Below are 22,354 nucleotides of genomic sequence, written 5' to 3' on the forward strand. Positions count from 1 at the left end.
TAAATTAAGTGCAATATGGCAGGGATTCTTAAGAGATAAATCCAAGTGTTTACCAGAGCAAAGCTTGCAGAGTATCTATGGATGTAGTGTTTCTGATCTCTCAGGTAATTTATATTGTCTGTACTCCTTGGCAGTAAATAATTCTAGAAAATGCAGAAAAGGCAATATTATTGTTTTCTGCATGAATCTGTAAGCTTCCATAACAACTTCTGTGGATTTAGACTTTGGAGACAAATCTGGAAAATTATAGCTGATGCTTTTGGTGGGAAATGTTTGCCACTGTCGATCTAAGCAGTGCATCAATACTGAGATTAAATGGTATTTACTGGGAGTAGATAAACGTTAATGAGCAAGGCTCCTTCCTAAACCTGCCTTAAAACTGGCAAGCTGCTGCTGTGATTGGTATGTTTGGTGACATGTGTGGCAGGGATTTAAGTATCTTCTCCATGACCAGTTCACTGTGAAGACACGAGATTTATTTTTTTTTCCTCCCCATTTTCCGCTCTTGTTTTTGTGGGTGGTTTCATCTCACTCCAATTTTCTTGTGCTGCTTTTGCTTTTGGAATATAACCCAACATTTTTTAAAATCTGTGTGTTTTCTGCCTATCAATCTAATGGTAGATCAATGAAAAGACCGAAAATTACTGTGATAATTTGGGGAGAGCTCAGGCTTTGTGGGACAAACTCCTGAACTTATCTGACACAATTGAAGCTTGGGCAAATGAAGAGCTCAAGAATGCAGAAGACCATTGCCTGACTGAGGAGGACCTCACCCAGTTGAAGGTATTTTAAATGGCAATTTTTTACCTTTCCTTTTTACTCTACTGATATGGGCTTTGGGCTATAAACATGCATGCTGCATAGACCAGCAGAGGAAGTTGTAACATTTGCAGTTGTATCTGTATGGGTGGTTGCACTAAGGATATTACCTTTATTTGGGGATACAGGTCTTGGAAAACTAATGCACAGATAGTGGATGTGTGTAGTAAATGGTTTTCAATCAATGCAACACTGCTGTACAAAGATGGAGCAAAGAGGAGGCCTGGAAGGCTGCAGCCTGGAGGGCAGCAATGCACAGTGAAGAGAAAAGAGTGTGTATAAGCTAATGATTCATTTTCCAGGTAGAAGTGGCATGTCACTGAACCTGCTGGAGCCTCTGGGACAGCTGGGCAAAGCACAGCTCAAGGAGAGGTTTCAGAGGTGGTTTATTTTCCCCCTGTCCTGATGTGCTCCTCACTGTAACTTTTTGCAGCCTCAACAGAGAGTGGCTGCAGAGCATCTCCAGGGGCTGCACATGGGCAGGCAGCAGCAGAGCCTGGGCTGCCCATGCCCCTTTGGCACAGATTATAACGTTAATTCTTGGTGTCAGGGTGCAGCTGGGTGTAAAAACACATGCACTAGGTCTGTGCCATTGAAAGCTTCATATATGGGGGTGAATATTTTAATTTCTAACTTTAGGGCCAAAATGGACCAGCTGTGCTGCTTCGTTGTGGTCATAACCAGTGTCTACTAAGCAAAAAATAATTTCCTGCGTGAAATTGAGTGATTGAGACATAAATACATAAATACATCTCAAATCCTCTTGTTTGAAAATTTGCAGGCAGTTTTTCCCCAGTGTTTACAAGCTACAAATGGCCTTGTTTTTATTATGGTTGTTTGCAGCCTTCCTCCTACTGTTAGCACTGCTCATTTGCTTTAGTTTGCAGAGAAGTGAAAAGCCAAGGTGCTCTTTGTATATGGATCTTCACCAGGAAACACTGGCATATCCACTGTGCAGCAGTGGATATTTTGTCACATCATTGTTGTCTCTACCATTGTATTGTCAGAATTTTCCTGGAGTAGTTTAGGTCCCTGGAAGCTCCAGTAAAAATGCACCAGCTGGAAAATGCATCTTTAGGGCCATTTTGTTACCTGGAAACTGCTCAAGTCCAGCGTGATGTGACTGTGCCCTCAGTGTGACTTTTCTCCTCCTTAGGAAGGGCTGTGCTGGAGGTGGCTACTGTAAGGTTATTCTGCTGCTTTCTTGTGAGAGATAAGTCTCAAAAGAAGAGAGAAGAGGGCAAGAGACACAGAAACCATATTCCCCTGAGCAATTATTGTAAAGCAGAACAGAAAGAGAGAAAATGGAAACCAATGCATTTGAATTTTTGTAAAACGATTTGAAGTGCAGAGGGCATCAGGTTCATTTATCACTTCATTATTGCTCTTTTTTTGTTGATCCTGTACCATCTCTGCATTGATATTAATTCCAGAAAGACCCCCAACTATTGCAATGTGTATCACATTACACAGGGTTGAAACCCAGGGTCCTTTGTGAGCACTGGTGCGTGTGTTTTCAGGGAGCCTGTCACAAAAGAGCAGAGCAGTGGGTTATTGGACTGTGTATTTAAGGATAATTTCAGTATATATAAAAAATGTGAGAGAAGTTCTGCTTTCCCTTGTAGCCTGTATGCAAATGCAAACTCTTTTAAGGGCTGCAGCACGTGAATGGGTTTTGATGATTGCTTTTACAGAGACTACAAAAGAAAGGCTTTGTCCTCAGGGAGCTTGGAATATCGATTTGGGAATATGAGACAATGTCATTATCCTGTTCATAAGTTGAAGCAGGCATTTTACCTTCACATCACTGACTTGTTCTAAAATACATTCAAATGAGTGGAAGTCTTTTCATATGCAAAGGATTTACATTTAAAAAGTGCTTACAACCTATGTTGTATTTTATCATTTCCATACCAAAGCATGTGCCATCAGGATGCCAATTCTTGACTTGAAATCTATGGCATCTGAGAATATACCTTTTAGTAGAAGCAGCAAGACATAAATGCAAAATTAAAATTATTTTCCTGCAAATTTACTTGAAGCAAAATAATTAAAATTCTTAACTATATGCTAGATTTGCATTATCAGCTTCTTTGCCTGAAAAACAGGGTGTTTCTTACTCGAATACAAAAAATGCTTAATTGCAAAAATGAAAATTGGGAGATGAACAAATGGTGACACCTCTATACGCCAAAATGCATAATCAGAATATTTTCATCTAATTTTCTAACACAAACATAGAGCATTAATTTGGAGGGAAGCACAGTTACCAATGTGTTTTTTCTATTTTTAGGCATGCTTAAGGGCCCAAGAGCAGAAACTCCAAAAATTCGACAACACGGTGGCTGAGATAGAAGAACTTCTGAATAGTAATGAACCTCCACTGGAGCTGCAGGTACAGAGGAGCTTTTACAGCTGATACACCAGTCCTCCTTACTTTAGCCCTGCTTCTAGTATTGCCTTTGCCACAATCAGTTACTGGTTTTACTTAAATCTGCTCAAGGAGAGTTGGAGGCATTTTGTTGCCAGTAGGCAGTGGTACTTCATTTGTTGTATTTCTCAGGCTGCTAAAGGTTGGTAGAACCAAACTTGTCATTTTAAACACAAAGGTCTTTCTCACTTCTGAGCCTTTTTAGGCCCTTGGCCCTGCCCAAAGAGGTTGATATCAGTGATATCTGGTGTTTAGCTGTTCCTTGACACCAGGGCACAATGGATCTCATCACCCTTTGGGGATTCTGGGAACTCAGCTTTACTGACTGTTGGTTTTAAACTCTGCTTTTGCCTGGACAATGTAGCTTGCTAATGTGGAGTTGCTTGCACAGAGTGATGTTTTCCTTTGGGGTATCACTAGGAAATCTTCATCTTTCTGTGTTAGCTTCACACAGCAAAGAATAAATTCTTGTTTAAGACCGTGTTAGCTTCCCTTGCTCCTAAAGCAGTTTTGTAATCATCTTCTCACAGTATCTGTCAGATGCACCTTGAGCTTGACCCTGTTCAGCTATTTCTGTGTTTATCCTCAGCAGGCAGTGAACTCTGAGGAGTTTCACTGGGTAAAGTGATCTAAGGAGCTTAGGGAAGGATTCAGCAACCTTGTGCTGTACGTGCTGTGCTCATCAAGAGCACCTTGAGTCCCTGGGGTGGGGTTCCCCAGCCAGCTGCTGCCTCATGCAAGTCAAGGATGCATGAGTTCATCACCTGTTGCTCCTTAGTGAATAGCCTCGAGCCAGAGCTCCCAACCTCTCTGCTGGCCTTTTTTTTGGGTTATTGTGGGGAATTTCCCCCAGTGGAATCACTCTAGGGGTGTGTGTTACAGAGAGAGCTGCAACCCTCTTTTTCATGGCAGCTGAAGCTCAGAGTAGGTGCTGGAGAATTGATAAATAAAATAGAACAGCACCAGTAAAACTGCTAATAAAGATGAGCTGAGATCACTCCTCAGAAAAGCAATACTTAAATGTTTTTCAGTTTCTGGAGTGGGAGGGAAACAAATCAAAACAAACTGTAACTGAAACATCTGGGCTTCAGATCACTTAATTTCTTTTTATGTCTGTCATAGATTTTTGTAACATTCTGGGAAATCAATCCAGTGTAATTGATGTATGTTTATTTCCAATTTTAAGGTCATCAGATCATCTGTTGTGCAGAAAATGGAGCTAATAAAAGAGCTCTTGTCAGCCAAGCGAGGCACCAGTGAACTCACTGTGAATACAGCAGAGCTGAAAGGAGACCTTGATCTGGCCAAGACACAGATTGGAATGACTGAATCACTTCTCAAAGCTTTATCTCCTTCAGACACCTTAGAGATCTTTACTAAACTAGAGGTAGCATGCCACAGATTCTGTATATTTTATACATTTGTTCATCATTTTTCTCTTGGTCAAGTGTTCATGAGTGTTCATCCTGTGTAAATTGTAGACTGCTGGAATAACTCAAGTGAAGAGCCTGGCTTGAATATTTCCTTAAGCTGCCAGAAACATGGAAAAAAAGCCTCTTTTTCCTGGAATTATCAGATATATTTAACCCTTGCAGCTGTTAGAAATGGTTAATCCTAGGCACAATAGTAATATTTCCACCCAGGATATGTTCAGGCAGTAGTGCTTGTTTGGATTGTCTGTTCTCCAAGACTGGGTAATACACAGAGGATGCCTTTGTGCCACCTGAGCCTGGCTGCAAGGGGAACTCCCAGTAGAAAATTTCAGCCTAATATTTGCTGAAACTCGAGCTTGGAGGCTTAGGCTGGCAAGATTTAAACCTCCTGTGGAGCAGTGAGTGGATTATGTGCATTGTGGGTGTCAGACCTTTAGTGTTTGGGGCTGTGAAATCACAGCCATGGAGGAAAGTCAGAGCTTTTAATTAATTCTCTAGCTCCCTCTAAGTTACCTTTCAGCCCACAGGGTCTTGACTGACAGAATAAGGAATTTAGGGAGTGGAATAATGCCTATGGCAGCTGAGACATTATCGTTTGTGAGTATTATGTGCTCTGGAACATACAATGGCACTATTCACATATCTGTTCTGTGGATTTAATTGTGCCTGCAGGTGTGCACACACTGCTCAAGGAGAGTTTAGTGCTTATGCCTACCTACTGATGGCCTTGCTAATGCCAACATAATTTAAGAAATTGTTTTGACAGACAGGAAGTGCTAAACCCTTTTGCAAAACTCTAGTTTGTACTAAAGCAGCTCTGTGCAGTGAACTTCTGCTTGGCCTTCAAAACTTACTTTTTAAAACTTCTCTTGCTTTGTTGTTTTGCTTTTTTTTAACCTTAGGAGATACACCAGAAAATCCTGCAACAAGAGCACCTTGTGGCATTACTCCAGGAAGAGACAGATTGTCCTGATGTGGATGAATTAAATAAGCAACTTAAATGTGTCACTGATTTATTCAATAGCAAGAAACATGTGCTTCAAGATCACTTTATGGGTGTTTTGAATCGTAAGTGAACACATTTCAATTATTTACCTTCACAGGTTTGACCACCACAGTGTCTTAAAGGTTGTGGAATTAATTGTTTAGGTGTCTGAAACTGCTTTGATATCCCAAACTGCTTCAGGGTTCTGAGCAAGACAAAGATTTGCAGAAAAATGAATTTTGATCCCAGAAAGCCACTCAGTCTGAATCAAAGTATTTGGTTTCTTATTTTCACATTAAAAAAATGAGATAAAAGAAGTGTAAAGCATAATTCAGGAACGAATGTCAGAGTATTTTATTTAAAAATACAGAAATCCAATGGTTTTTTTTTCCAGTTGTTTTTTATTTGAAATTAGTTATGAGAATAAATGGTGTTATTACTCTTTGCTTTAAGCAGACAGAGGATTGTGCAGGTGGGAAATCGGCCCCAAATAGAGTCTCATGTCTTCAAATGTTTTTTAAATAGTATTACTCTGTGTGGAAATGAGAAAAGTTTCCACTAGGCTATTCCAGGTATTGTTTATCCAAACTGCTGTGTGTGTTAGCTAGTGATAACTAAAAAAAATAAGAGCTGCAGCATTTTCAGTCACATGCTCTGTAGTAAAAAGCAACCTTTGACAGTAGCACTGATAAATGTAATTGTAAATTGTCTGAAATCTTCATGTTAAACAGGATTTTCTTTTACAGAATGCAATTAATGAAAAAAATGGAATGTACCTTTTTTTTTCAGGTCAGTGCAAGAATTTTAATGACTGGTTCAGCAGCACTCAGCTGTCTCTGAAGGACTGCTTTGAGCCCTCAGAAACAAAAGTCATAATGGAAGAAAGACTACAGAGGCTAAAGGTAAACTATTAATATATTGTAATTTCTAAAGCTGATTGTTCTTGCAGTGTTGCTCTTTTCACCTACGAGGCTGTTCTTGGGACTGAATTCACCTGCAGTGGTTTTATAACTGGAGGCTGAAGGAACATCTCATGTAACCGAAAGCATTAGGAAAATAAGGGCAGTGAAAATAAAACTTAATGAAGTGTCAGTGTTCAAGTTCAGACAACTTAGGCAAGTGAGAGGCAGGACAGTAGTTGATGAAAGTCAGTGGACCTCGACCAAGTACTTCCATGTGCAAGGCTGCAGAAAGTCAAATATGTAGAGAGTAGCATGAAATTCTGAACCCCAATGGACTCAAATGTGAAAAAATTTGCATTTAATTTGTTGTAGCAAGATTTTCTCTCCAAATCAGACAGAATGAACAGAAAACAGATGGAAAAGCCACAACATCTGCAAGAAGCAATCACAGTTAAGCAGCAGAAGGAGATAGAGTGATGTCAGTGCTAGATTTGGATGCTGCTTGCCTGTTTCTGTGTGTACCAATACTGTAGAGAAAACGAGTCATCAGTTCCATTTTCTCCTTATTGAACAAACAGCAGCTTTTCCATTTACATGTGCAATAGTCAGCAAACTGGGAATTAACATAAATTCTTTTTCAGGAGCTGAAATTGCTGGGAAAAAAATACTGGTGCGATAACAGGAGCTGAAAACCTCTTGTAACATAAATATCTATTACACTATAGCAAATCTGACAAATGGATCTTGTGTTTGTGTTCTTTTTCAGCACTTCCTAACATCTGAAGGCAGAGATAGAGACATCCAAGAGGTTAAAGCTTTACTGAATAAAGTGAAGCCTTACTTGCCCAAAGCCAGCATTAACCACCTCAGCAGTCGTGTGAGGGATCAGGAGGCAGAGCTGCAGAGGTTGATCTCCAAATGTCAGAAAAGGGAACAGGAGCTTGGTGCCTCTCTCCAGCAGCTCAGCAGGTAGGGAGCTAATCTTGTGTCTGACATTTTAATCACAAGTGGTGTCAGATGATTCATTATTAGACAGCCATAGAGAATGGCAAGCAACCCTTCTTTATACAAGAGATGGTATTTTAATCAAATGTTTTGTTGTATGTTCCATGTGGGTTGCTTTTTCAATTTCATAGCAGACCTGTATGGAAACTGTGGACAATTTCAGTGACATGAACAGAGATGTTTAAAATTTTGCTACATCAGACATATTTATTTTATTTTTAAAATAACATATTTTATATTATTTTTATTTTATTCCTAATAACATATTTCTGTTATTTTTTCAGCAAAACACTGCTGCCAGCAGGTTTTAGCCATATGATGCCTCTTATTTTGACCTGAGTCTCTATTTGTACCTCCTTTAGCCTTGAAGAAAGCAGCATGGCTTTGAAAGAATGGCTCTCTGCTCAGGAGGAAAAAGTAAAAGAGATCAATAAAGATGATACAGAACTTGAAGATGTCTATAAAACACTATTAATGCAGAGGTATTGTGTTTTTTGGTCTCTTTCTAAGAACTGTCTTCTAAATGAGATTTTTCCATGTTGTTACAAGAAATAGATTGTTGATTAATTTTTTTTAAAATTATTTTTCAGGAAACCATTTGACTCCCTGGCTCAGCTGTCAAATTACTTGGGGGAAGCTGGGCTGACAGAATATGAAACCCTTTCAGAAGCCAGTAACCTTATCAGCAGGTACCATGCACTGATAACACGTGTCAGTGAAATGGCAGGGAGTACTGAGAGACTTCCAGTGGAAGGACAAAATTTTGAAGACCTTGCCCAGGATGTTTCTTGCTGGATCAAAAAGCTTGAGGAGGCTCTTAATAAAATGAGTTCACAAGGAAATGAGTTGCCATCAGATGAAAGGATTAATCAGATAAAGGTATTGTGTTAAATATATTCCTTTTTCACCTTCCACCTCAAGCTAATGCTTGATGAGTCAGTACCTCCTGAAAGATACTGCCACTGCTCATGGCCTGTAGTTTTGTCATTTGAGCATTTTTTTTAAGTTGTCAGCACAATATGAGTCTTCTTTGTGGAGAATAATTAATAAGTCAGTTTAATTGTCCCAGACTTTGAAAATTAGATGATCTATCTGTTTAAGTGTCAGCTATGTAATATATTAGACGAAGACTTGAACAGCAGTGTGAAAAGTATGGGAAAAAAAATAATGGTAATACCTTTTATTTTGTAACCAAAAATAATTGTATATGCACTGCTTCTGCTTCTTGTTTAATACAGGAAATTACAAGTCTCAGAGATGAAGGTGAGGCCAAAATACAGAGCATGGTGGCTCTAGGAGACACTGTATTGAGAAATGAGAAAAATGAGAAGCCAGAGGTTCAGCAGACTATTTCTGAACTCCAGAAAAAGTGGGAAAACCTCTGTCAGCTGGCCACTGAATATAGCAGGTAATGTAGAATTTACCAAGAGGCATTGGAGATCACTTACTGCTATACTGATTTTTTTTTCTCTTCTTCCTTCATCCATTCAATTTACTTTCTGTTCTCTGGGGGCAGAACAAGATACCCACACAAACAGTTGTATTTCTGCAGAGCTGTGGAGGGGCAGGTCACAGTTTGGCCTGAATGGTCAGGTGGGGAATAGCCAGAGATACTTTCTGATGTGATCATGAATAGCCAGAGAATCTTCTGTGTCCTCTTGTTACTATTGAGCCCTCAGTAAAACCAGCACGAGAGGCTCTTCGGAAGATGGAGCATTGAGGCTGTGTTGGATCCAGCACACAGAATGAAGAGCTGTTCACACTGTTGAAAACCAGGAGAGCAGGTGCTCTGCATGCCTGAAGAGATGCTCAGGACCTTGCCAGGATCAGGCTTGTGATCAGCAAATGCACCAGCACAGGAACAACAGCAGTGAGGAGCTGGAACGGGGAACTTGATGCAAGAGCACTTCATGTATGCGAGGCTGTGATTTGTTTATTTGCCAAAAATATGAATCTTGAGGGGCAGAACCCAAAACAATGAAGCTTTGCTTTTGTCCTCAATTATCCTGCTGTACTTTACAGAATTATATCCAGACTGTTTATTTGGATTTCTTTGTGTGGGATCATATTTTCCAATGTTGGCATTTAAGTTCCATCTGGAAGATATCTGAGCTCCATCACTAAATGGGAACATACAAATGTTACTTCTGTCTCATTGCATACTTCCTGTGGACAAATGCAACCTGTTCACCTGCAGCAGATCAGTATGCATGCTTATAAAGCACACAAAGAGAAATCCAATGTAAAGGTCAGGCAAGTAATCACTGGACTGTACTCACATACCCCATATTAAATGTGCTGGTTTTGTTGTCTGTATCTCTAAAACACTCCCCCACCCAACTAAATGTGATGTGTTTCTTCTACAGAACATTCCCTTTCAGGAGGCTTTCATGGGAAGTCAAGGAAAGCAGATTCATAACCATATTGTAGTTTTTTTAGCAGAATTTCTGCAGTGAAAAGCAGAAGAATACAGAGCATGAGCATCACATCTCAGATGCTAGAAACTGTGGGTTTATAGGTTAAGGTTTAAGAGGGTTAGTCATTTGTCCTGCATTGAAGTCCAGTTCATCTGCAATAACTTCTGTGTTTTTCATCACCTTGGAAATTACAGTCTGATCAGTAATTTAGAATCTGGGGAAAAAAGTATTCAGTACACTCAAGTTTGTTCTAATGGTTGACTTGTTCACACTTTGACATTTTCTAGGTAATCAGTACATTTGTTTTTTTGACACTATTAAACATATAATTTTTTCTTAGCCCTCAAGAGCAACTTCAGTGCAACAGGGAGCAATATGAGCAAAGCAAAGAAGATCTGAAACAGGCTCTAATGGAACTGGAGAAACAGCAACAGGAGATTTTTGCCCTTCAGCCTGGTTTGGAGGAGAAGGAAGCTCAGCTGGCAAACTATGCTGACCTCCTGCAGAAAACAGAAGCCTTGACTTCCCAATTTAGCAAATTGAAGAGCCAGAAGGAGAATCTACAGGGCCACACCATTGATCCCTGCTTCACAGAGGCAGAATGGTCAGAATTAAAGCACCAACATGAAAATCTGCTCAGCCAGCTCCAGGTTGGGACCTCACTCTCTTTCCTTTCCTGTTGGTTGCAGTTCTCACTGTTCAGCTGTGGTGGGAAGGTTTTGGGTAAAGCTAGGAGGAAGGAAGTTCCTCTGCAAAAGGGCAGGGACTATCTCCCCCTCTCTCTCTGAGGGATAAATACTGAAACAAATGAGACCAAAGTAAATGTGAAGAACATTTTGTACCTGTATAAACAGATTTGGATAGCTATAATAGGAAGCATTTGCTCTTACAAAGCCACAGTAGCTTTTCTTCCTTTTGGAAAGATGAATTTGGAAAACATCTGAAAGATTCTTTTCCAGCATCCTGCTTGTTCTTGGTTTCACCCAAGGTAGTGCAAATTGTATTTGTACCCTGTGTGGCAATCTGTCTCTAATATTTCATCCATTTTAAGGGAAAACATCCTTTTTACAAGTACATTTCCATGAAATGCCAACCCTTCTGCTTCCTGCTATTCATTAAAATTTTGTTCATGGTGGAGTCCTTGATATGCTGGGAAGAGAGCAAGATGATTTTGTGTTTAACCTGTGGTTAGCCAGATATTCTACAGGAAAAAAGCAAGTTTGTTGTGCTGGTGAGGCCCTGGAAAAGCTGTAACAGTCTGTGGATGATTGTTTGAGTTAATGGTGGACTAATCCTAGAACCTCCTTGTTTCTAGACCATCATGCAGACATTGGAAAGCCCTGTTCAAGAGCACCAGCAGATTCAGGACATGACAACAGACCTGAGCACTGAGCTGAAAACTCTCTCTGAGAAGCTTGCTGAGTGTGATGGTCCAGCAATGGAAGAACCATCAGCTGAGCAAATTCAGTGGAAATCACAGGTATATTGCAGTTTCTGCATTATGGAGCCCATCACATCTGTAGAAGAGAACTGCTTATGGTGTCAAACTGAAAAGCTATGAAACCTTTCTGAAATAAAAACTATGTAATGTTCCTTTATTGTAGGACTCAAACCACTCTTAATGCACTGGGGGGACCTTTACTGTTGTTTGATCTGAAGGTTCAAGCATGCAGTTTAGTTGGTTAGGATTTTTGGTTTTTACCTCTTGTGGCATAATGAAGAAAGAGATTCTTAAATTTGGTATTAGTGTCTTTAATTTAGCCAGTGTGAAAAACTAAAAAAAAAAAGTCAGCCAAGTTCATTTTTAAGAACTGTCCTTCAAGCATAAGTAGACATTCTTTTGCTCTTTGGCAGAGTGGAAATCAGTCTTGTATCTGTGAGCATAGAGAGCTGCTGTAAGCTGCTGTCATAGCTCAGATATGGATCTCTGCAGCTCCCTGTCCTTCTGAACTTGCTATACCTCTAAGAAGGAAAAAGGGAGAGGAGGTGAGGGGGGAATTACCTGTTCAGAACTTGGATCATCACGTACCACCCTGTGTGCTATGGGATTATTTTATCACTGTAATGCTTTTAGCTTCAGGTGTTCTGTGTGCATAAAAATGGCCAATGAAATTATTGGTTTGGTAATTGACTTTCTGCAGCAAATAGGTCTGCATGTACCTTTCAACACAGTTTGTTGTTCAAAACAAGTATTTATGATTTTAGAAGTTGACTTTAGATCTTAACATTAGATGTATTGAGTGAAGATACTTTTCAAATAAATGTTTTCTTCGTGTTCAAAGGAACAACAGGGACCTCTTAGCCGATGTGAAGACACAGCAAAGAAAAGTTTGGTTTTAGCAGAAACTGTTAAACAAAACACCTCTTCACCAGAACAGGAGTTTATTGAGGATGAGATGGAAACACTTCAGAGCGAACACAAAGAAAGATTGGAAGAAAGACTTGAAAATGTCAAGCAAAAGAAGGAAAACATTTCCAGTGAAGCCCTTGAGTTAAAAGATGAGTTTGGTAATGAAATCCAAAAGGAAGATAAGGTAGATACAATGCTGAAGAGAGAGACACAGATCACTTCTGATACTCAAATCTGTGTAGAGGAGACCCCCACAGCAGTGGAGCTGAAGGAACCTTTGGAAATGAGTGATGTGAGTTTATTTGTTGACAATAATGGAAAGCTGGCTAAAGAGACATCTCAAATGTCTTCTGTGTATTGCATCCTTAATTTCACTAAAGTTAAGCCTCCTGTAAATACAAGTGTATAAATCAAAGTGGAAGGCACTCTCATAACTTTTTATAGCAAGTCTGTAACAAGCCAATAACGTATTTAAAACAACAGTTTTCCTTTTAAATACAATTCCATTTAAATGCATGTCACTTTCTCTTGCCACTTAATAGAGTAGGTATCCTCAGTCAGGACATGAAAAGAAGCTGTAGAGATGGTAAAATTGCAGATGAACCTCTCTGCCTAAGAGCTTTGAGAGCTTCTCTTAAACTAGAGAGACTTGTTTAGAACTGCAGCACAGTGTTTGTCCTGTTTGTTTTCAGGGAGAATAATTTTTACCATTCAGAGATTCGATGTTAAAATACAATGTTTATGGCAACACAAACAGATTTTCTTTTCTGTCACTTCTCTTAGGGTCAAGATGTAAATGGAAATATGTCTGAGAAAGAGAGGCAGAATGCTCCAGTTTTGGAGGAAAGCAGTGTACTGTCAGACAGCCCATTACAGGATATCCATCACAGCAAGGACAGATTGGGGCAGGCTGTTCAGGTACCTGACAAATGTGTTTTAATATAAGTCTGTATATGTGTGTCTGTGTTCTTTAGAAATCCATATGTAATCCCTTAAAATTTCTTGGCTTATGGGGGCATGTTTTCCTTATCTGATGAAAGGAATCATAAATTATATTTTCTCCAAATCATCCCCTCAGCCTTGCTCGTGTGAAGTGTGCAAGGGATCAAAGTGATGGTCTCTGCAAACCCCCAGGGCTTGGACCCACTTTGTCCATGATGCCAAATCAACCTGTGATTTCATAAAATCCATCACAGAATGGTTTGGGGGAAAGGGTGCTAAAGTTCATCTAGTTCCAACACCCTGCCATGGGTAGGGACACCTTCCACTAGACCAGGTTGCTCAAAGCCCCATCCAGCTTGGCTTTGAGCAGTCCCAGGAATGAGGAATTTAAGAGGTTTCATCACTGTAGGTAATGAGAGGTCACTAACCTGGAAGTGCTGATTTTTATGGGATCTCAGGACATTGACACTGTAAATTACTTGTAAAAATGTAAATGTAAATGTGTACAAAGCTAAGGGAGTGATCTGGAGTACTCCCTCATTCACCTGACCATGGAGAGATGACCATCAAAATATCACAGTGGAAACTGTCCAGACTGGAATTTCTGGGGAAGGTGCAAGATCAATAGTTACCAAATGTGTCTAATCAGAAACTTCTAGAACTGTATTAACAATCATGTGAGCACTTATTCCTGTTTACCCTGTCCTGAGACTGTTTCAGAGAGGGTAAGATCCCAATATGGCAAACTGATCTCAGCAGGGGCTTCCAGTTCTCTGGGTTTGGGCTACCTCAGCCTTTTCCATCATTCATTAAGCTAAACTGAAGATAGAGTAGATACACTGTGGAGTGGGAAGTTTCTTAGGAAATTTTGTGCTGTGACTTTCACTGATTGTCAACATTTTGCATTTCTCAAATCAGGAGGAGGCTGATAAGGAGAACCCAGATATGGACCGAGCTGACAGGTTCCAAGAGGATGTTCTGGACAGTGCAGTTCTGGGTGGTGAAGCAGAACTGGAAAGACATCAGGGTGGTGTTGGTATTGAAGGTGATGAATCTAGGAAAAAAACCCATCCAGCACAGGTAACTGGACATGAGATTACACCAGAGGGGTTGAATTTGAGGGTGTTTGTATCCAGTTCAGTTGCTGTGGGGATGATACTACCAAGAAATGAATGAGAAAAGCCTCAAGTTTACACTGACCTACTTTAGTCTGACATGATACTTAGTATGTGGTAACTCACTTCTTTCCTGTGCATTCACAATTAGTGTAGAGGGAGGTTTTTTCTTTAGTGGTTGGCTGAGGATCATTCCAAGGCATGTTGCATTCCAAGTCACCTGGATGTATTGTGAAGTCTGGTGACCATTTTGCTTGAATACTGTTGTGCTTAACTTGCTTTCCAGATTTCTTATTTACATATTTACTTTGCATGTGTGAGGCTGCATTTGAGATGCACCCTGTGGTGCACCCTGGTACAAGGGGAATTTTGACACCCAGAGCAGTGTTTTAGGAGTTGGAGCCAGAATGAGTGGGAAGAGACTGAGTTCCTGTTGGAGATGAAAAGGCTGACAGGGTGTTGGTGCTGTCATCCCCTCTCTGAAGAGGGGAGGTGTTATAGAGCCAGACTCTTCTCAGAATTTCAGTTTTATCAAACTCTGAAATACCGAAACCTCCATCCAGCAAATCTCCAGGTTACCCACAGGACTTATCCCACCTGGATTTCTAAACAGACATTCTCTGTCTACAGTACAAGTCCTCAGGAAAAAGCTAAACCTTTAAAAAATGCATTCAAGATTGTGTCCAGGAGCACATAATTCAAGGTCCCTGCTTTAGAATAATGAAATATGAACAGTAGGTCAGAACACTTGCAATTTATTCTAAAAATTTATAACAAAATTACAGCACTGCTTCTTCTAAGTGGTTTCCTTTGCAATAACCTTGCTCACAGTAAATTATGAGGTGTAATTATGGTTTTCCTCATCTACCTATAATTATGGGCTTCATAACTTTCTCATCTCGAGCCCTGTAATTACTACTTGGCAGGTTTGATTAGAGCTTTTTGATTACTGGTTGCTTTTGTTTTTCTTACACCAAAAGGAGGAACCTAGTGATGTTGAGAATCAATCATATAGAGAAGATGGGGGGCAGGTTCAAGAGAAGCTGTGCCAGAAGGGTCAAGTCCTGGAATCTGCAGCAGCTGAGAAGGATGGTCTGGCATTGAATGTCCCAGTTCCTGCACATGAGGTAACCCAGAGTCTGTTATTTCAACTGAAATGTGCCAGTTGTTCAATTTTTGTTTCCTCCTGGGCCTCAGCTGAAGTTGTTTTAAAAGAAGAGACAATTACATCAAAATCAAGACCATTGCATATAGAACTTAATTTATGTCCATGATAGTTTTGAACTTCATCCAAAGTGCTTGCCACATCATCATTTTCTGTGGGCCTGTTCAAAAGAGAGTTCACCCTAGTTTTTAGAGCCATCATAATTAATCTTTATGATATTTAGAGTTTCTCTTCAAACTGTTAATCAACACAAACTTTGTTCATGTTATTGCAGTCAGCTATGATAGCTTTGCCATCGTAAGGAAGGCAGATCAGAGAGCTCAAATCCAAGGGTGATCCAACATAAGAAAATAAATGAAATAAAGTAGAGAAAGGAGAAGGGATTCAAGTTGAATTAATGACAAGTTACATTACTGCATGACTTTACTAAATCTACTCTTCTTTAAGAGTAAAGGAGTTACATCACAAGTGCCCTGTGACTGTTGGACACCACATTCTTAATTTGGAGGTAGGGCTAAATCTAATCTTCCTGGTGAATCTATGGGCAGCTCCACAGCTGGCCTGTCCATGGGCAGGTCTTACCTGGGACTTGCACATCTGCAAAATCTACCAAGGGTCTTGGGACTTGGAAGAGGTCCCTGCTGACTGGAAGCTGGCAGTGTTATTTCGATTTACAAAAAGGGTGTGAGGGAAGATGCAGTAAACTACAGACTTGTTAGACTAACTGCAGTTCCTGGGAAAATGATGGAGGTCGTGCTGGGTACTACTGAAAAGCATTTAAGGAGCAATGCAAGCATCATAGAATCATTTAGGTAGAAAAAGGCTTCAAAGACCATCAAGTCAAACCATTACCATTAACCCAGCACCAAGCTCACCTCTCAACCATGTCCCCAAGTGCCACAGGAACACGTCTTTTAAATCCCTCCAGGGATGCAGACCCACCACTGCCCTGGGTAGCCTGTTCCAGTGCCTGACCACCATTTCAGTGAGGGAATCTTTCCTAAAATCCAGTCTGAACCTCCACTGGCACAGCTTGAGGCTATTTCTTCCTCTCCTGGCACTTGTTACGTGGGAGCAGAGACCATCCCCACTTGGCTACAGTGTCCTGTCAGGGAGTTGGTAAGAGTGATAAGGTCTCCTCTGAGCCTTCTCTTCTCCAGACTAAACAATCCCAGACTTGTGCTTCAGACCCTTCCCCAGCTCCATTGCCCTTCTCTGGACACACTCCAGCACCTCAAGGTCTTTCATGCTGTGAGGGGCCTGAAACTGGACACACAATTTGAGGTGCAGCCTCCTCCCCTGGCTGTATCCATGGAGGCAGTGTGCAATGAGAACATCACACAAAGCAAAACAAGTACACAGCAAGGTTTTTCTAAAAGTCAGGACACTTCTCTGTGTCTTTTGATGTGTTGATATTTCAATCTGGTGAAGTGGATTTCCTCCTTTCTGTGTGATAGCTTAGTTGAATTTTAATGCTTACTTCAGTTCTATGGCACTCCAAAGTCTCTTGAGATTAAATCTTATGTCTGAATTGATACAACTGTTATGGTTATGTACACAGAGAAATTTAAAAGTTCTCCAACTGACTACTTCATGAGTGGCCTCTTCAGTTTTGACTGAAAATAACCAAGAGTTCAAATGAAGAGAACTGTTCTTCTCTGAGAATGTATACTATGTGCTATATCTTTCCCATATTTGAAAGCAGATGTATTTTGCATAGCTCATGACCCATGAAGGGACAGATGACAGTGACAGCTTACAGTGATAACTGACTGTTTCTAGTAAAACAATGTCTAAAGTAACAATGCATGAAATTTACCAGACAAGAATTTTTTTACTGTTGCTGATTTTAGATATTAGTACCATGGAGAAGCTCACACTGCAGTAATATCTTTGTATGCATTCACTCATATAAATTTTATACACGGAACAGATCATCAGATAGAGACAGGTACTGGGAGAAGGGAAATGCAGAAAGATTTTTAAGGGATCATCAAGTGATCCAGCTGGCCTGTGACATTTCATTTCTGATGCTGTCTGCAATAGCTGAAGGTGATGTTAAACCTGGCCCCAGCCCAAGTGACTTGTCCTTCTGTCGTGGGAATCACAGGCAGTGCCAGGGACTGGCTCTGGAGCCTCCTGATCCCTCCCCACCCTGATTGAGACATGACTCCCTACTGCTCTCATCTTACCCTAGATTTTGGATAGCACTTGTGACAGTGGCAGCCATGGCTTTGTGTCACAGCCAGGCTGCTTCATGCATGAGCTGCCCTGTGGAGAAGAGCTGAAGAGGTGTCCTGGTGAAGGACACAGCAGTGTTGTCAGGGCAGGTGCTGAGCAGAAGGAATGTGGGTGTGAAGAGAGGATAAAGTTCCATGAATATGTAAGGAAGAGAGGGAGAAGACACAACAGCCCTGTGAATTTATTAGGAGCAGAGGTGGGTGCAGGGAGGTTGTTGTTTGAAGGTGAGGATGCCAGATGTCTCTGATGGGCAGAGATTTCAAAGCTATCTGAGCAGTGCTGACAGGAGGGAGTGACTACAGAGGTGGGGGACATGATGGAGTTTCCAGTTTCTGGGTCCTGATTGATCCACAGAGCCTGTGGGGGAAACCACAGTGGGATTTGACAACCCCAGCGTGGCTTAAACATGTGAAGCCAAGTGCTGCAGTCAGAAAACTTACTGGTTCAGACTCTTCAGCAATAAGAATCTTGTTTTGTGTTGTAGGACACAGTTGCAGAAGTGGTTGTCCAGAAGGAACTATTTCCCGGAGTGCAAGTAAACAATGAATATTTTGAAGAGGAACAAAAGGTCAATGAGCTGAAAAATGAAGTGGCTGAACTGGATATGGTGCTTATAAATGAGCAACTAAAAGAGCTGGAGGTATGGAAACTGCAAAGCCATTCCTCATTTTTAATGTAGTGATACACTTGCGGAATTGTGATTCACTTGGGCAAACCAAAGCTGTTGCCCACAGCCTTATCTGAGTTTTAACTGCACAATTAGTCAGTTTGTCTGCAAACACCATGCCTTGATGCATGTCCATGTAAATCCCATAGTTTGTACTGCTCTTCCAGAGTGCAGTGATACACCTAGGATTGCTTCCAGGATGTGCTCCTTTGCTTGTGGATGAGCAGGAATATGTTTGTAGGTGAATCAGTATTTAGCTGTATTTCATGTTGAAATCTGAGAGTCCTTAAGATCATCCTTTAATCCTTAATCTCTCCGTGTTGGGCTTGATTGTAGAATTTAAAAACTGAGCTGGAAATGTGGAAAGCAAAGTCTCTGTGCCATGGTGAAGAAGCAGTTCCCAATGGAACAGGATCAAACAGGGCAGAGCTGCAAACCACAGAGCCCTGCTGGGACAGGCTGCTCCAGGAACTGGAAGCTGTTAAGGCAGTGAAGCAACAACAGTGCTGTTTAATTAATGAATACCAGAAAAATCTTTCTGCTGCACAGTCCTCCATGAAAAATTTGTCAACAGAAAAAGATAACATAAAAATGTAAGTGCAGTGGAGGGGTTTGGTTAAGAGGTTGCACAACAAATATGGTTCTACACTGAATTTTGTGACATGCTTCAGTAATGCTCAGACAAGAGTATGGAGTTAGATCCATTTCAAGAGAAGTCTTAGGGGTTTGTAAGTTTGTGAACATAGTTAAGCAGAAGAATTTGTGGTGCCTCTTTGCTATCCTTAAACAACATCTACTCTCTTTATTCTTTAGGCAAAACAAAGAAGTAGTTGATGGGCTAAAAACCTATAAAAATCCATCTTAAAATATTTTTTTAAAAATGTGGCAGATGTGAAATACTCATTTTTCTTTAGGGATTTGTTAATTCTAGTTTTTTATTCTGAATGAAACATCTCTTTATTCTGAAAACTAACCTTACTTGATAGGAAAAATCCCATGGCAGTAAGTCAGTCTACATTACCAATTCAGAGGTAACCAACGCAAAAAATATTTACTGTGTTTTGTAAATTAATCTTCAAAACACAGAACTAGTTTGTCATAGTAATGTGCCAAATTAATTTGAAAACTTTTAAAACTTAGGAAATTCTTAATTTACAGCAGAGATTAAAAAAATGTAATAAAAATCCATCTGCTAAATGTAGTGTAGGTGGACATTTTAAAATACTCCTGGAAATAGAAGATAAGTAGATTTATTTGGAAGAGTTTATCTTGCATGAATAGAAATTTCTCAGTTTTTTATAACCAAGTTTTATCTTCATTGTCAACCAGAAATTATTATAAAATGTTGTTAATCCAGTTGGAGATGATGTAACACTGTTGCTGATTTTTGAAATGAGGGTTACATTCTGTATTAGTAGACACTGCAATTTTAGAGAATAAGAGAATATACAGTAGCAAGTTTTTTTTTTTGCACGATATCTTTGAATAGTGAGTAAGCAAGATAAGCAAGAAATAACAATACTGCAAGGGTGGTTAGGGAATTCCTAAAAGAACATTGAGAGATATGTGATTAAGTGAATAAAGTTAGTGAATTGTGCTCTAAACAGTGAAATTTATTTTTAAAACATCTCTGTAAAAGGAGAATTCATTATTTTTAAACACTACTCATGTTTTTGCCAGGGGTCCTATGAACAACACACTTCTTCTGGAGAAAATTAAAGCATGCATAGAGTCCTTACGGAAAGAAAGAGATGTCTTAAACCAGTTGCAAAGTCAGCAAGAAGTTTTATCTCAGCATTTGACATGCATGGATAAAGTGTTGACAGAGAGCCAAATGAGGCAGCTGGAGCACTGGTGGCAGCACATGGAACAAGCAGTGCAAAAGAAACATGATCAGGTTGTGGCAGAAATTGATGAATTTAACCTGCTAATGAATAAAGCTCGGGATATTCAGAGGCTGATACAGGAACAGTATTTGCAAGCAGAGTTACATTCCTCAGCTGCAGGAAAAGCCAAAGACCCCCTCATTTGGACCACAGAGCTACAGGACATTAAACATGGTCTTTCTCTATTAAAAAGGAAGATTGAGCTGCAGATGAAAAGAATTTGGAGTGATCAAGAGAAGGTGGCTTTGGAGAACTCCATACAGGATTTGCAGAGCAAACTGGAAGAATTATCAGCACAACAAACTCCTCAAGAGGATATCCAGACCACTGGTCCTGCTCTCATGAAACATGAAATGATGAAGAGGCTGAAAGAAAATATTTCCTGGGTCAAAGACTCACTGTCCCACCTTGATCAGAAAGCAGCACTTTTCCCCAGTGATGTCAAATCCCAGATCAGAAATTGTCAGCTTATGAACACAGACATCCTAAGCAGAGAACCTGTGATTGTATCCCTGGATTATGGGCTCCAGCACATCCTTCCCAGCTTGGAGCCAGAGGAGGTCTCTGATATGACCTTCCTTTTACAAACATTGAAGAATTCATACAAGGCTCTTGTTTTAAAATCTGCTCAAAGATTGCAGCACTTGGAGCTCCAGTTGGAGGAGAGGCAAAGACTCACTGCAGAAATAGACAAAGTTCACTCTCAGCTTTGCAAAGCTGAGCTGATGGCCAGGCCTGACCCAAACCAAAACAGCACCTGCTCAGAGCTGGTGAGCCAGCAAGCCATTCTAAAGGAGATGCTAAAGGACATACAGGAAATAGAAGAGCTTATCTCATCCCACTGTAAAGAGAGTCAGGTCACAGCTGGGCAGCTGAGCCTGTCTGAACAACTCTTCTTGATTGATCAGTTAAGGAGTCTGAAGAATAGAGCAAGGAAAACCCAGAGGCAAATTCAAAGTAAACTTCATGAAGTAGAACAAAAGACAGCTGTCTCCAGAGAGTTTGCTGAAGGAATAGCTTCATTGCAGCAGGATCTTGATGACCTGCAGGATGGTGAAATGAACCTGAAAGATGATGAATTAGTAGGTGCCAAGCAGGGACTGAAGGACAGATGCAAAGCACTGAAAGAAAAAGTGTTAGCTTTTCAGTCAAGTTTGTCACAAGTAATGAAATACAAGGAAATATTTGAATGTGTAGGTCTGAAATGGGACTCACTGCAGCTGGATGAATTGCAAACTAAATTTTCTAAAATTAAAAATAAAATTAAAGAGAAAATAATACACTTGGAAAATATTGTTAGGGAATGGGATAAGACTCAAGGATTGCTAGATGAAATCCAGACTGTGACAGCCACTGTAAGAAAAGAAGCTAGTATCCTAAATAATAACTCCAGCTCTTCTCCTGCTGAGAATGTCATATCTGCACAGATTCTATTGCAGGCAGTCCAACAAATCTTGTACTTAACCCAGGAGGCAGCAAATCAAATAAACAAAAATGAGGTCTTTGATACGTCATTCAAAGAATCTAAGAGGAAAGAAATAAAGAGCCTGGAGAAAAATGTTGAAGAATTAAATCAGTTTCTTCAAAACTTGGTCTCTGGGCTACAGAGTGTAAACCAGGAAGGTAGCCAGGATGAAGCAGAAAATATATTCCACATCATAAAGCATATTCAATTAGAGCTCCAGCAGCCACTTGTGATAGACATAAATACAATGCAGGATGAAAAGCTGCGATGGGAAGCAATTCAGAATATGATGGAGGGAAAGTTTTCTGCTCTTAAATGTATAATGGAAAAAGAGAGGGAAAAACAAGAAGAGAAATCTCCTGCTACTGCTATAGAAATAAAGTTAGAGACGCTGCAAGGCTGTGAAGCACAACTGAAGGCAGACATTGCTGCCCGTGTTGTAAGTATATTTAATGAAGGTGAAGTATTGACATGTGCCTTTCCCCAAGAATTAGATTAGGTGTCTGTGACTGTGGCATTTTTATTTTCATG

General features: G+C 40.2%; 1 protein-coding gene across 1 annotated transcript in view; it reads left to right on the forward strand.

Annotated features, from left to right (window-relative positions):
• SYNE2 (spectrin repeat containing nuclear envelope protein 2) overlaps nucleotides 1–22,354 on the forward strand; it is a 175,898-nt gene that overhangs the window by 56,273 nt on the left and 97,271 nt on the right. Inside the window, 18 exon segments of the mRNA XM_084208589.1 lie at nucleotides 622–783; nucleotides 3,113–3,214; nucleotides 4,437–4,637; nucleotides 5,586–5,751; nucleotides 6,458–6,570; nucleotides 7,337–7,539; nucleotides 7,938–8,057; nucleotides 8,166–8,454; nucleotides 8,814–8,983; nucleotides 10,333–10,642; nucleotides 11,308–11,472; nucleotides 12,275–12,634; nucleotides 13,126–13,260; nucleotides 14,203–14,364; nucleotides 15,380–15,526; nucleotides 18,290–18,445; nucleotides 18,809–19,065; nucleotides 20,153–22,262. Of these exon segments, the coding sequence (XP_084064715.1) occupies nucleotides 622–783; nucleotides 3,113–3,214; nucleotides 4,437–4,637; nucleotides 5,586–5,751; nucleotides 6,458–6,570; nucleotides 7,337–7,539; nucleotides 7,938–8,057; nucleotides 8,166–8,454; nucleotides 8,814–8,983; nucleotides 10,333–10,642; nucleotides 11,308–11,472; nucleotides 12,275–12,634; nucleotides 13,126–13,260; nucleotides 14,203–14,364; nucleotides 15,380–15,526; nucleotides 18,290–18,445; nucleotides 18,809–19,065; nucleotides 20,153–22,262 (5,328 nt within the window).

Source organism: Fringilla coelebs (genome assembly GCF_963513975.1).
Source record: "Fringilla coelebs genome assembly, chromosome: 6".
Lineage (NCBI taxonomy): Eukaryota > Metazoa > Chordata > Aves > Passeriformes > Fringillidae > Fringilla > Fringilla coelebs.